The sequence below is a fragment of the Orbicella faveolata genome, unplaced genomic scaffold (assembly GCF_042242905.1).
Source record: "Orbicella faveolata isolate gen_17 unplaced genomic scaffold, um_ofav_v1 contig_46, whole genome shotgun sequence".
Taxonomy (NCBI): domain Eukaryota; kingdom Metazoa; phylum Cnidaria; class Anthozoa; order Scleractinia; family Merulinidae; genus Orbicella; species Orbicella faveolata.
Window position 1 is genome coordinate 24,310,527 of NW_028301576.1, and position 14,494 is coordinate 24,325,020.

Genomic DNA, 14,494 nt, shown 5'->3' on the forward strand with positions numbered 1-14,494 from the left:
CTAACCTATTTATCAAAAACAAGAAATCTTAACCTTATTCACTCAAAATCATGTTATGAGAGCACCATTTAATTTGTGCGATTTTTTTAAATATCATAGAATTCTCGGAAAGTTGAGTTTAAAATTCTCCCTACATGTAACTGGAATACATGCAGCTTGGGATGTTTCCTCCTCAGTTTTATGTTTACAATGTCACCTTTGAGTTCCACTTCTTCTAATAAGAACGACATTTACTTATGAAAGCTAGTCGGAATTATTCGTACAGTCGTACTTTTCAGTCTAGTTTTCTTCTTTTTTAATAAACGTAATTTAGTACGAAGCTAATGGAAACCATCCAACAGTTTGATGGGACAGAGCTTCTGGAATGTAATGTAGAACAACTTGTAGACAAAAGTCTACAATTTGTTGCTCCAGTCATCCAGTCACAAGTCGGACTCTGTAAACTCTAGTAGTTTGTTCCTTTCTTTAACTATAAAAGATCTTTTTATCAGGAACTCAAACTAAGTTTTATTAACGGTTGGAGCGAAAGCTATATTTTTGAGAATTTGAAGGAAACAAGTAAAATCATCACGAGATATCTTAATTTTTTTTTTTTCAGTTTTAATTAATTAATTCGACTCAAGTTTGCACTCTTTTTTGCTTTTAGCTAGCACTGCTAAATTTTCGTGCTTTGGCATAGCTTTGAAAAAGTGATAGTCATATTAAAGTTCTTTTACCTTTCGAGGATTTGACTGAAAAAAAAAAAAACAATTAGAGGTCATTGGAGGCACAGCTCTTTTTCCAGTTCATTTAAACCTCGTCATCATTTCGGAAGGTGGAAGATTATTTATATATACATATATATATATATATTTATTTTTCAAATAATAGTTTATTTTGTTGATACAAACTTACTACAATATTGCAACAAATTACAGAAGTAGTGCAAATAAAAGAGGGGTGTTAATATTCTTAATATTAGATAGTAGATAATGTTTACGATAATAAATATTACAAACAATATGTCTCTCTAGCTTTGTAAAAATGTATATAGCTCGGGGAAAGGACAACATAGTCAAGTACATTTGTCTGTTTCAAGCTGGATAATAAATTTGGATATGAATTCAGAAGTATCTTGTTTTTTCTGGCACTGTTTTGGAAGAATAAAGGTGCTGCTTTGCATATAACAGAAGAAGGCACAAATCCGTTGTCTGTCTATCAGAAAGAGATGCTGTTTGGTGTTGGTAAATTGAGAAAGCAGGGTAGCGAGGTTAGGCTGACATTCAAGATACTTCTCATTATTTATTCAAGATCATTCTCATTATTTGTACTTGAAAGTAATCATGGAGTTCTCGATAAAAGAGGGGAATTTTCCTGTCTAGTTTCTGGACAATGTAGTTACAGTTTAGACGAAAAAGGAGTCCATCATGTTTATCGAAGTAGTAATTAGGGATTGCCGTCCAGGTGTCATATTTGTTATCCAACTGAGACGTAGCGCTTTTATAACAGTAAGTGACGTGGTACCTTCAAGAATCAGGGTTGTATCATCCACAAACTGTGAGATCTTAGCATTTTGTCCACTTGGGAGTTCGATGCCCCGGCAGAGTTGGTTTTCTTGTATTTTGAGGAGCATTTCAACTGCTAACACAAACAAAAGAGGACTCAGATGACACCTTTCACGGACACCTGGAGAGACTTTGAAGTAATTAGTCATGAAAACCGCATTCATGACGCCACTTTCAACATTATTACAAAGAATGGATATCCATTTTCTAATATTTGGACCAAAGTTGTACAATTCAATACACTCGTGGATAAAATTCCATTCAGTGTTGTCGAAGGCCTTACGAAAATCAATAAAAAATAAGATGCTTGGGAGTTTTTTAGCCTCTGTATATTCCATAATATCATTTAAAAGCCGAACATTTTGGTCAATGAATATACCTTTAATGAAGCCTGTTTGATCAGAATATATAGTCGAAGATAGTACTGACTAAATTTTTTGGCCAATTGTTTTAGCCAAAATTTTGTAATCGACGTTTAAGAGGGTTAGCGGTCGCCAATTGGACAGCTCAATAAGGCAGGCGTCGTCTTTTGGTATCAATCAAATAACGCCACGCCTATGAGATATTGACAGTTGCTCTTTGGTAAAAGCTTCATTACATGAATTTAGGAGATGTACGCCAATTACGTCAAAGAATGTTTCATAAAATTCTTTGGAAAAGCCATCCTCCCCAGGAGATTTGTTGTTTGTTTGTTTGTTTTTTTTATCTCATCAAGTGCCAGGTCGGATTCAAGAGACACTGATTCCTCAAAAGACAATTTGAGAATGTCTAGGTTCTCAACAAAGGCGAAATAGTTCTCCCTGAAATTCGTGGAAGAAAGCGGGATGATTTTGTTTCTAGTAAATCACGATAAAATAATTCTATTTCTTGGTTTATTTGTTTCATGTCCGAAATAATGTCGCCATTCTCAAGTTTAACTGTGCAATAACCTTTTCCTCAACGTTTCGCCTTTCTAAATTGAAAAAATAGTTGGTAGGTTTCCTACCTTTTTCAATCCAGCGGGCTTTTGAACGGAACATGGCTTCTTAGCCTTTTTTGCGTAAATATCTTTGAGTTCTGTCTTGATGGATTCGTATTCATCTAACAGTGATTAGTTGAAATGGTCATATTTCATTATCAAGGGCATCGAGTTTTCCCTGAAGATAAGTTTCCCTCTTTTTATAATCCTTGCGCGTGCATTTGGCTTTCGAGTATGTTATGGTTTTCGAGCGAAACTCCATCCTAATGAGTTCCCGTAAAAGTTGATGGCCCTCAACTTCTTGATACTTTGCTAAATTTTGCTAAAAGAAGAAACAGCAATACCGCAATCATCGTTAAGTTTGCAAGCGACAGATAAGATGAAATCAAACTATAGATAGCAAGAACAAGGCTCAAGACGGTGAAAATGTCAAGTGTATTTCCAAGATGCCCTGTATCCATTCCAGAGTTTGAAGATCGCATCTTTATTAATGAAAACCTCACAGGTCACAGACGCTTTGTCATGGGCCAAGCAAACAAGATGCGGAGAGACGGTTTACTTCTTAGCTGTTGGTCCTTGGACGGTAAGATATTGGTAAAAACCTCGCCTGAAGGAGCCCCCACCAGGATCTTTAGAGAAGACGATCTTAAAAATTTGTAAATAACCGTTTTGCAGAGTATTCACAAATACCGTAAATATCGCATCGAAGTGCAAATTTGCATCTTTTGAGGGAAATGAGATCAAACGGGGAGAAGAAAAGGAGGCTAGCACTTTTTCTCCTTGCTTCCGTTCCTTTGCAGAACTAAAGTTTCGAAGTTGAAGTTGGAAGATTGTAGAAATCTTTTGAATGCAGAGGTCCACATGACGCAAGAAACAAAACGTATTGGTTAGGTTATCGGATTTCTGTCTGTAGAATGCTCGTGTAAGAGCCAGTATTGCATTCAGGCAGTGTCCATCCGATACTAAGTTGGACGGAATTTTAAAGTGCAAGTTTATTTCTACGGTTGGGCCTTCCGTCCACACAGCTAATCCGTCACGAAAACAAAGCTTTTCGAAAACGCTCTTCAAACTGGGGGAGTTTCAACTTGCTGGCCTTGCGTTCTAGTGTGGACGGAAAACATTACGAAAACGAAGCTTTTCGAAAACAATTACCTCAATGTCATTTCCCTTCCCTGGTTTTCCTTAAACACAAATCCAATATGGCCCCGTGATTGTTCCGTTTTCAAATTTCTCCGGCGTAGTGTGGACGGAAAACTTTTGATGCGTCTTCAGAGTGAAATCTTCGTATTCCTCCGGCTCAGTGTGAACGGGGCCTCAGTTTCGATATGACGATTGTGTTATACAGTGTCATAGACGTTGTTTTTCGTGACTAAAACAACTATCATACTCAATATATTCTGTCGGTATTCATTCACTGCTGAAACTTTAATGACTGAAAATTCACTTTTTCCTTTCATTTCTAAGTGCGGTTTGACCTTACATCTCGCTGGAAAACCAACAATTACTGGATTTATTAAATCCATTTTGAAATCACTGGTTATCCTTGCAATCTGATTGGCTCTCAGTGGTGCGATTTATTCACGAATCGCACTATTTTTTGCTCTAAATCGCATCTTTTTCTCAGCCAATGAGAATGGGCCAGTAAAACAAAACAACCAATCAGATTTCAAGATTAGTTTAAAGTCAATCAATAAAATTTCAGGAAAATGAAAGGCAAAAAGCCACTGTGTGGAGAATTTTGCAAATACTATTGCCAAAACTTTGTTGTTATTGTAGCTTTTTTTCCAAAAAAATTGACGAATTTAATTAATTACAGTTTCTGAATGACGATTATGAGCTCCTTTAGGCTGAAGACCTACTTTAATGGAAGTTCCCAACTTTCAGTGTCCATTTTGACGAATATTTTGGCGATTTTTCTTCAACATCTGCTCAAGATCCGTATGATACTGAGTCCAGTAAAACATAAACAAACGAAAACCACACAACAACAAATTCAGAGTCATCTCAAAAAGGTAGATGTTTCCAGGTTTCCGGTAGTTTCAAACGAAGCAACAAAACAGTTCAACTCTGTTGCTGTGAATAAACATAGTCAAAATACGCCACACTGCACAAAATAGTGCATGAACGAACGTCTTACGAAGCTGGTGCCAGTCCCGCCATCTTGGAAATATCTTAAAACAAATGGCGCTGCAAGAACTTGACAAGGTCCTGAGTATTGAGTCCTACGCCGAGGTTACAAAAAGAAACGGAGATGATAACGAGCTGGACCCCTTAAAATCATGCCATTGAACGGTATTTAAAAGAAAAAAAACGTACTATCCACTGGGCATCGTGCACTCGAGGGAGTTTCACAACTCAAAAGAAATCGATCGCAGAATTACACAGGATATGCACCTTCAAATTCCTTCTCCAAAGACAATGAAAAGTCTCAGCCTCAACCACAGAAGAAAGGTAGGCCTTCCATAATTGATTCAGGCGACGAGAATTGCACTTTTATACCTGAAGTAGACTATTTTCGACTTCAGATCAGAACTGCTTGGTTCTTTGTCATGCTCGAATGAGTTTTCGTCACATGACATCGTTTTGCATACTAAATTAGACGTAAAGGCGTTTCCGGTTCCGCTTTTTTTAACAAACCGGCTACTGGAACAATACACCAAAAATCTAAAATTTAAGGCGATAAAATTGTGCGATTTCAAAATGGATCTAATAAAGTGGCAATTGAACTGAGTGGAGTGCAATTTTGGTCTGAAATCATACTTGTGATTTCAAATCGAACTCGCGCTGCGCGCTCGTTCGATTTTGAAATCACGCGTATGATTTCAGACCAAATTGCACTCCACTCAGTTCAATTACCATTATAAATCGGTGTATTATCTTTTCGGAGTACGCGCGTGATATATCGTGAATTGTAATTCGTGATGTGTTATGTGACGTAAGCTGAATAATTATTACTGTAGTTCAGCATAATAATCTCAAGCCACCTGCCACCGCGGTACCTCGAGCTGCATTAATTAAGAAAATTGTGGTTTTAACTTGCTTGTGTGCTACAGCGTCAACGCTGTCGTGACTACTTTGAGGCACTGAATCTGAAATGCGCCGAGATAAGATGAAAACACGAAGTGAATGTCCCAAAGGTGAGATCAGTGCATATTGACAGCTTTTGGTCAATATTTTTTCTTGATGTTTACCAGCAATTTATTTGTACCTCACCGTAATGATTTTCTTCCTAACTTTAATTTTTTAAAAGCTTGGGAAATGGCGTGTTTTTAGTGTATTTCTTGGTAGATCGATCCAAAAAACGAGATTGCCACTTCCAGATCCTTTCCGCTATCGACTGTTAACATGAAAAGTTGATTGGGAAAAGAAAATGGAATCTCTCGCTGTAAAACGCGATTCTGATAAGAAAACAGGCGCCGCAAAAAAAATAGATGAATTCAATTATTTTAATCCGCAGCTTTTTCTTCCTCAACCTTCAATAAGGCGCATTTCTGACATCTGACAAACGTCAATTTATTGTTTGACGAGAGTCTGAACAAAAATGTCCTTCTAAATAATATTCTCCAAGCAATTTTTTCTTTGCACCTCCAGGAAGGCATTTTCCATTGGAAACTAGGTAATGTCAGTTTTAATTTTGAGATTGACAAGCAATGAAAAATCTATTAGATAATTCAATTTAGAGCTTTCACTTGTGTTCGCAGTGTTTATTGGTTCTTAGGTGAGAAACAAACAGAGAGGGCAAAAGGAGGTCGGTCAGTAATACACTGTGGATGTAATTTATTAAAGAAATGAAATTTGTCGCGGGCGTAGAAGCTTTATTCGAGATCGAATAATATGAAAACCGTTGGCAGTCGGAGTTGTTTCACCATATAGCTCTTCTGATAGAAAAGCGGACAAAAATTGAGATATTAAAGCGAGTGTTGCTTGTCTTGTGAATACCTTTCAATTTAGCACCAGTGAATTTCTTAGTACAATCAGTTTTGTATGGTTTGCGTAGAAACAAAAGAGGGAGGGACGTTAATATCAAAAGCTCTGATGATAAACGTACAGATTTCAAAGACGAACTAGTAAATGACTTTTTTTTACCCTTTTTTTTCAATATGCCATTCTGTTATCTGTTAATATTTCCTTGAAGCAAATAACGCGATATTGAAAGTGTCATCTTGATATCTGAATTGGCACAAAACAATTTCAAGTACAAATGCTGCAAAATACGTTTAAGAGAGAAGCAAAAAATATAAATATATACATATATTTATTTTATCTTGCATTTCAGCCTGTCTAGTTTATTATCAAGCAACTGTGAATTAATGCTTAAAACGGAAAAATTGTGGTAGCTTTTCTACGCGCCCTCAAATAAATGAACGGTAAGATGGCATCGCGCATATAATTCCGAAGGGAATTTGAAAGAGAATTAATAAGTAAACGTGTATATTCTTTTGATTAACAAATTATTGTAATATGCAATTAGTCGATGGAAAATGATGTACAGACTCGAAGATAGAGTTCAAATTCCAATTACGTGCTAACGAGAATAGATCTTCCTCCGTATGTAATACAATCATGTGAAGTTTGCAAGCGCCAAGAATGGCCAAAAAGAAAATGTAATAAGCACTCTTGTGTTGCAGAATGTCGACGCAAGCGCTTTGACCACCCGATGCTTCGCGCCCGAAAGCATAAATTATGTATGCCTCACAAAGTCAGTGCAAGTTGTTAATATTCATACAAAGCAAAAAATCACCAAATTCAAGCTTCGCCAAAACGGCTCAATTTCGACAGGAAAAGCGGCGTTGAATACAAACAAGAGGCCAGGAGAGCAGTGAAATGGCACTTTTCAGGTCGTAGCAACCACGTTGGAATATTTCAATGGCCTTTCACCTGCCCTACACAAAGGGATCTCGTTACTTTGTGGCGGTTAGTGGGCTCTCCGCGTTTTCCCGCTGCGCCAAAGCTTTTGTTTACATTTTTGGTAATTTTGCATTTTGTGCGCTTTCGCAGGAACCTAGAAGTACTAGTAGCTCTTCAAGCGATTTGTTGGCAGTTTGACTGCGTTGTAAGGTACGTGAGTGCTGGTCAACCCCCTTTATTTAAAACCAGCACTGGGGTATCCACTGTCGTTAGTTTTACCCTTACCAAGCCCTTCATTTCTTTATTTTAAACGGATTTGGTTTCTTGTTATTTCATCTCCCTCGTAGATATGACGGTATTGATGTATTCATGCGTACTATTTATTGCGTGTCATCTCATAGATATGAATATAACTTTTCACTTAACAAGTTGTTTTAAGGCTTTTTTTTTCTCGCATTGTTGAAAAGGAGCGGATGAGTAAAGTTGACTTCTAAAAATCCCATCGGAATTTAACGAAAACTGGACAAATTGGGAGTGCGGCCTGAAATAAGCCCGCAAAGATATTTTGAGTGTAATCACCTTGAAGATAAAATTTCCGTTTTAAAGGAACTTCGCTTGACTTCAAAGGTCGCAAAATTAAAATCTCTCAGTCTAAATTGTGATCATTAACACAAAGCATGTACATCTGTAAGTTGCCACAATTACGATCCGCCGTTATTAGTGAAAGTGTTAAAATGAGTATAGATCGCCTGCGAGCTCTTTTTTGTAAATACAGGGAGGACCTGCCATTTTGATTTATTTCTGTTTGCATAAATTATCTCAGTTGAAATTATGTTGACTGAAAATATTAATGGCGCGTGCACTTCGAAACACGGGCAATATTGGGCGTCAGACTGAAGAATGCTTATTAAGCGAGCGATTTCGTATCCCGCGATAAAATACGGATAGTGGGTGTTAATCCGAGTCCCCCCTCAGGCTTTGCAAACATTTGTAGTAGTGAATTTACGTTTTCTTATTGTTCCTGAGGTTTTCACGGCTTCTCATTACTGATAGTATTATCTTAAAGCTAAATGTAAAGAAATATCGTCATGGTTAATGCTAAAAAGCCAAAAGACCATCTCGTTAAAAATTTCTTATTCAATAGTCTGCATGCAAATTGACAACACATCTGCTAACAGATCTTCGTTTATTTTAACGAGATATATTTCATATCCAAGCCCTCAATAATAGGCACAAATTTATAAGCGTTCTTTCGAAGACCTATTGACTCTTCATTATAATACAAATGTGACCGAAAACCATATTAGTTTTCCACATGCTTGCAAATGCAACGTGCATTTTCGATGGAGTTGCGCTCGTTAAACTCAGTACATTAGTTCAGTCAGGAACATAAGACCCCTCTTTAAATTTGCCATCGAGTTTTTTTTGCTTTTGTTTCCTAATTTCGTCTTGCTTAACTGCAACTATCCCACTTTCATAAAAAAAAAATATATATATATATGTATTTTTTTCTGTCCGAAAACAAATACAGACCTAACAGGTGTCAGATATTGCAAATTTTAATTGTCATAAAGAGTTGACAAACGTCTCGCAGGAGGAAATTAAAACTACCGTTAATTCATCGTTATTATAATTATTAGAAACCAGAAGGTTAAAATACTGTTCACACTAACTGGTGTCACTGACTAAATCTAAAATCATCGTTCTGTTATGATATGAAATAGAATATTATATTTCTTCATCTGATCTCGCTGATGCGGATGGCACCTTTCGTGCGTTTGAACGAGCTGCGTCACTAGTTTGCCATTTATGAACTGTTTACCATGTGGGGCTGAGCGTATATAATTTGCTTTGGTGAATTTGATGGCCTTTTTTGAAAAACATTTGCTGTTTAACATTTCGCGTTTTTATATATTGTTTCTCGCCGTAGACGTTAGGGGCAGACGATTTTCAACTTTTTCCAAATACCGTGGAACCTCGATATAATGAAGGGCGAAGGCACTGGCAAAATATGTTTGTTACATCGAAGTTTCGTTGTATCGAGGTTCTTTTCCATATATTTTACTCTTACTGGAGTGAATAATATCGATCGTTACACCGAGGATTTCGCCATATAGAGGTTCGTTGAATCGAGGTTCCACTGAAGAATGATTTTATCAAGACTATTTCCTTTTTATGTAAAGCAGACATCTCAAAACAAAACAAAGTTCATTTTCCTGGCTGGAATGTTTTGACATCTTTATCCAAACCAAGCTAGATTATAGTCAGTCAGAAGCAGAATCCAAAACGGAAATGTAATACACTCTTCTTCTTTTTGTTAATATTATAACGAAAGATATCCAAGTGAGGTGCATTTTTATTACAATAGGTAAACAAGACTAACAAGAATACCATAAGAACTCCTCATCTCGAACTTACACTTTAAAGATTGAACAAATTTAAAAATAAAACGTCTTCATCTGGTCGTTGTACATCTGAGATCGGAATAAAATATTTTTAAAGGCAGAAATAGAAAATTTGACACATTTAGAACTGTCCGAGTTGTAAGCTATTGTTTTGTATTCGAATAAAACGACCATTCTAAAAACAAAGTTGATTAAGGATCTTATGTACCCAAACACAGTGTGATTCAGTAGATTTGTTTTCCTCCATAGGTAGAAGAAACGCAAACTGAAACAAGTCAGCGTTCCAGATAGCATGCAATGTCACTGAATAATGGTGACAGGCTGCCATGATGGAGGAGTAGTCCAGGCAAACAAAAGAACCTTATCAAAACTGTGGAATGCATGCAAATATGGCGACGTAAAAACAGTTGAAAAATTAGCAGTCAAAAAGGTCGGTGCTAACGCAAAAGCTCATGGCATGGCTCTCATTCACATAGCAGCGCGATATGGAAACCCGGATACTGTCAGATATCTCCTCTCTCTGGGTGCCAACGCCCATTCTGTGGACGAGGAAGGCTGGACGGCCCTTCATTGGGCCAGTGCAGGTGGACATGTAACTGTGATGCAGCTTCTGCTAGTGCACGATGTTGACCCCAATGTGAAAGCCAGGACTGGGTCCACACCGTTGCACTTAGCTGCTTCTAACGGACACGAGAAGGCTGTCAACCTCCTCCTGACTTTTGGCTGTAACGGAAATGTTCTGGATGGAAATGGAAGGAGCGCGATGTTTCTTGCAAGCAGAGGTGGGCATGTTCCCGTCATAGAAGTTCTTCTTAAACACGGAATTAAATCCAACCGGCCGCTCAAAAACGGTCCTACCCCGGTGCATACTGCGGCAAGAAATGGCCATTCAAAAGCTGTTGACTTTCTCATTTCCTGTGGAGCAGATATTGACGCTGTTGACAAGGACGGATGGAACGCGCTGCATTCTGCTTGTCAAAATGGTCACGTAGACGTCGTAGAAACGCTTCTTAAGAGCGGTATGGAGGCAGACACCAGAATCAACGGAGGATGCACTCCTCTTATGATTGCGGGATGCCACGGGCATCCAGATGTGGTGGAATTTTTGATCTCCAAAGGCGCCGATCCAAATTCGTCTGATAAATGTGGATGGACCGCTTTGCACTTTGCCAGCCTTGGAGGGCATATACCCGTCATTCGAGCACTGCTCAAAGCAGGGGTAGATGTCAACGTTCGAACAACGCACGGGACAATTCCAATTCATATCGCTTCTCGTTACGGCCAGCCTGAGGTGGTGAAGTATCTCATGAGGAAGGGTGCTGACCTAGCGGCCACCGATAAAAATAACTGGACAGTGATTCACTACGCAACTCAGGGCGGTCGTCTTCCTTTCCGCGTCGTAGAATCAATGTTAAATCAGGGATTAGATATAAACCCGAAATCTGTATTAGGAATTTCTCCTTTACACATTGCAGCCCGCCATGGTCACCCAGATTGGGTGGATTTTCTACTGTCTCAAAATGCGGACCTCCTGGCTAAAGACAATCAAGGATGGACTGCTTTGCATCATGCCTGTAAAGGTGGTGAACTATCGGTTGTTGAGAATTTGTTTAACAAGGGAATCGACCCAAACGTTCGAACGTGCTCCGGGTTGACCCCTATCGGCATTGCGGCATTGCGTGGAAATCAGGAATGTATCAAGTATTTACTTTCTAAAGGAGGTGATCTAAACGTCGTAGATAACGAAGGCATGACTGTGCTTCATTTTGCCAGTCAAGGAGGACAAGCAGATGTGATCGAAACATTACTGAATTATGGAATGCAGCCCAATGTTCAAGCGGACAAAGGTCTTGTGCCAATTCATTCCGCAGCGTTCAACGGTCACGCGAGTGCTCTAAACTTACTAGTTTCAAAAGGAGCAGATCTGAAGGCGGTAGATGACCAAGGCTGGAACGTGTTGCACTTTGCATGTCAAAATGGGCACACTATTGCTATAGAAACAATACTTGAGCTGGGTTTAGATCCCAATGACAAGACGACAAATGGGCGAACCCCTCTTAGTATTGCCACGATACATGATCAATCAGAAGCAGTTAGGCTGCTACTGTCCAAGGGAGCCGATGAGCATGTTGCCGATGATGAAGGGTGGAATGCATTGCACATCGCGAGTTATCATGGCCACGTTACTATTCTTGAGCTGCTCTTAGAGCTCGGTGTAGAAGTCGACTGTCGAACTACAGAAAATTTAACTCCATTACTTCTTGCTGCCAAAAGCGGACAATCAGAGGTCATAGCTCCGCTTTTGTCACACGGAGCCAACCTGGACGCTACTGATAATGAAGAATGGAAGGCGTTACATTTAGCGAGCGTCGAAGGTCATGTGAAAGTTGTGGAGACACTGCTAGAGAATGGAGTAGATCCAAATCAGAAGACACAAAAAGGTCTCACCGCCATGCATTGTGCAGGATTAAAAGGACACAATGACATTATCAACTGTCTCCTGGAGCGAGGAGGCAACATTTACGAGATTGACAATGAAGGATGGAATACTCTTCACTACGCTTGCAGGGGAGGCCACGAAAAAGTAATAGAGCGGTTGAAAATGCTGGGCATGCAGTTAAACTGCCAAGCGGGAGACGGTTCAGTTCCCCTCCACATCGCCTCCCGCTACAGTCATCCAGAGTTGGTCAACTTCTTGCTGACACACGGAGCTGACACACATGCCGTAGATAAGAATGGATGGAACGCCTTGCATCATTCAGCCAAAGACGGAACAGTGGCAGTCGCTGATGCACTTCTCAAACAAGGAGTGGAGATGATCGTGAAGCGCACTCACGATGGCGACACTGCCATGGGAATTGCCGAAAAAGAAGGCAACAAAGATGTCCAACAGTTCCTGAATAGTTTCGTGTCCAATCACTTGGGGATCTCGAGCGACGAGGACAGGAAACACGAAAAATACTGCATCATCCTGTGAATGGTTGTTCACTCAAACACGGGAACCGGTAAACGTTAGAATATGTTATCAAACCTGACCGCAATGGCATGTTTCTGATAAAACGTCCAAATGTCATTCGCTTGGCCAGGACCATGAAACATTATTTTGACACCCAAAAGATAACTTTAAAGCTAACAGGGGAACACTGATTATTTGATGTTACGTTGTTGCTGCTGTTGTTTGGTATGAAGATAGATGAAAGCCAGTGTATTACTTATCCAAAACATTGGTCTAGTCTCACGCACTGTTAAATTCGATGTTGGTAATCTGTGAAAGAATTCAATGGATAAAATAAGATTAAAGAGGTTAAATTGTCTTATTACGTTGCTCAGTTAGATTTTCTTTGCAAATTGCACTTCGAAAAAAGGTAGTAGTTATAGTCGTCCTGGAGAATCCAAAAAACACTGTTACAAAAATTTGAATTTTCTGAAAAATCCAGAGGGTTTTAAATGTGTGTGCCAGCAGTGACTCGTTTCTTGTCACGAGGCATTATTTTATATATTCAAACCTCATCTACTAAAGAAAAAGTACGGAAACAACTCAGATTATACCTTCCAGACCTGGTCTTAGACATCGATTCTGTTTGTTTCTTTTATCTTCTTAAAATAGCAGAAGCTTTAAGTTTTTATGCAAATTAACATAACAAAAAAAAATTTATTTGAAATTTATAAGCAGTTATCTTGTTTCCTTTGCATCATTTTCACCAGCATACTGCAAGACTGGGACAACTGTGGATTAATGCAAGAACGGGCAGAGTCATTTTGGGAAGAAGAAAGTACTACAGCAGGCTATTAAGGTTCAATAGCTTAGCCATTCTCTAACTGTTTACACGTAAATATAGTGAATGGCCAGCATAAGGGAACTCATTGGTAACTAAGATTGTTTCGCAGTGCAGAGCATATCTAATAGCGAGGAGTGGTTATAAGAAGCTAGAGGTTCGTCAATCATAAAATGAACAGTTGGACGGTCCACTACAACAGAGCGCTATCCTTTTTTACGTAACCAATAGGTTTCCACTGATTAGTTTCTCACTCTAGACAAATTAAAGTAAATATCTATTGTGTTTTGAAGACGGAAAAGGCTAAAAGGCGAACAAAACCACAGCTATCCCTCTCTATTAACTATGCACAGAGCAAGGTAATTGGTGCGTATCGTTGTCTTTCCAATATGGCTGGAATAGCTGTTCAAGTTTTAATAACAAATGCACAAACGAAATAAAACAATGACTGCTTGAAGTCGTTTCTCTGTTTCCTTTGTTACACGTATTCGTTTTGATCCCTTCACGTGGTATGAGGTGTAATTTAAAACTAATAATTATAACACGAGAAGGACCTTCATATGAAAACGCGGGGGCTAAGAAATGCTCGTCGTCTCGCTAAGGGGCGTAAATCACTGATCTTGAAGTAAGAAACGTTTGCGCCCATTGTTACTGCGCATCCTTACTGTAAAAAGGTAAAGGTAAAGTCTGCATACGAGCCGCATCTTTAATGTGCACGTATTAAATTATTGTCGCAACGTCACGCACGTCATCCAAGCGCGCGCTATTCAAGAAATGTAAGCGAGTATAGGGCTTGGCACTGGGTACGATAACTTTGCCAGCAATTTACTCTCTTAAATGCTCTCATATGGCCTAAGCTTTCTTCGAATGTGGACGGGCATGGCTAATATCTATTCTTTTTCAAGGTGTAGTCTACCTTGACGAACAACATCAGCTGCAAACGTCTACCTAATTACTTAATAT

The 14,494-nt window shown here is 38.9% G+C and overlaps 1 protein-coding gene across 4 annotated transcripts; it reads left to right on the forward strand.

Moving 5' to 3' along the window:
• The first annotated feature begins 5,502 nt into the window (after positions 1-5,502).
• Positions 5,503-13,988, forward strand: LOC110058110 (uncharacterized). 4 transcript variants are annotated; one of them, XM_089277960.1, is made up of 4 exons: positions 6,932-7,416; positions 7,501-7,560; positions 10,005-12,760; positions 13,461-13,988. In XM_089277960.1, exon 3 carries the CDS (start codon positions 10,066-10,068, stop codon positions 12,730-12,732), a length of 2,667 nt encoding a protein of 888 aa, XP_089134086.1. In that variant the 5' UTR covers positions 6,932-7,416; positions 7,501-7,560; positions 10,005-10,065; the 3' UTR covers positions 12,733-12,760; positions 13,461-13,988. The 4 variants fall into 4 exon arrangements, with proteins under 4 accessions (XP_020620358.2, XP_020620359.2, XP_089134086.1 ...); XM_020764699.2 differs by lacking the exon at positions 6,932-7,416 and adding an exon at positions 5,503-5,639 and having other exon boundaries at positions 10,005-13,988; XM_020764698.2 differs by having other exon boundaries at positions 6,933-7,416; positions 10,005-13,988.
• The last annotated feature ends 506 nt before the right edge of the window (positions 13,989-14,494 follow it).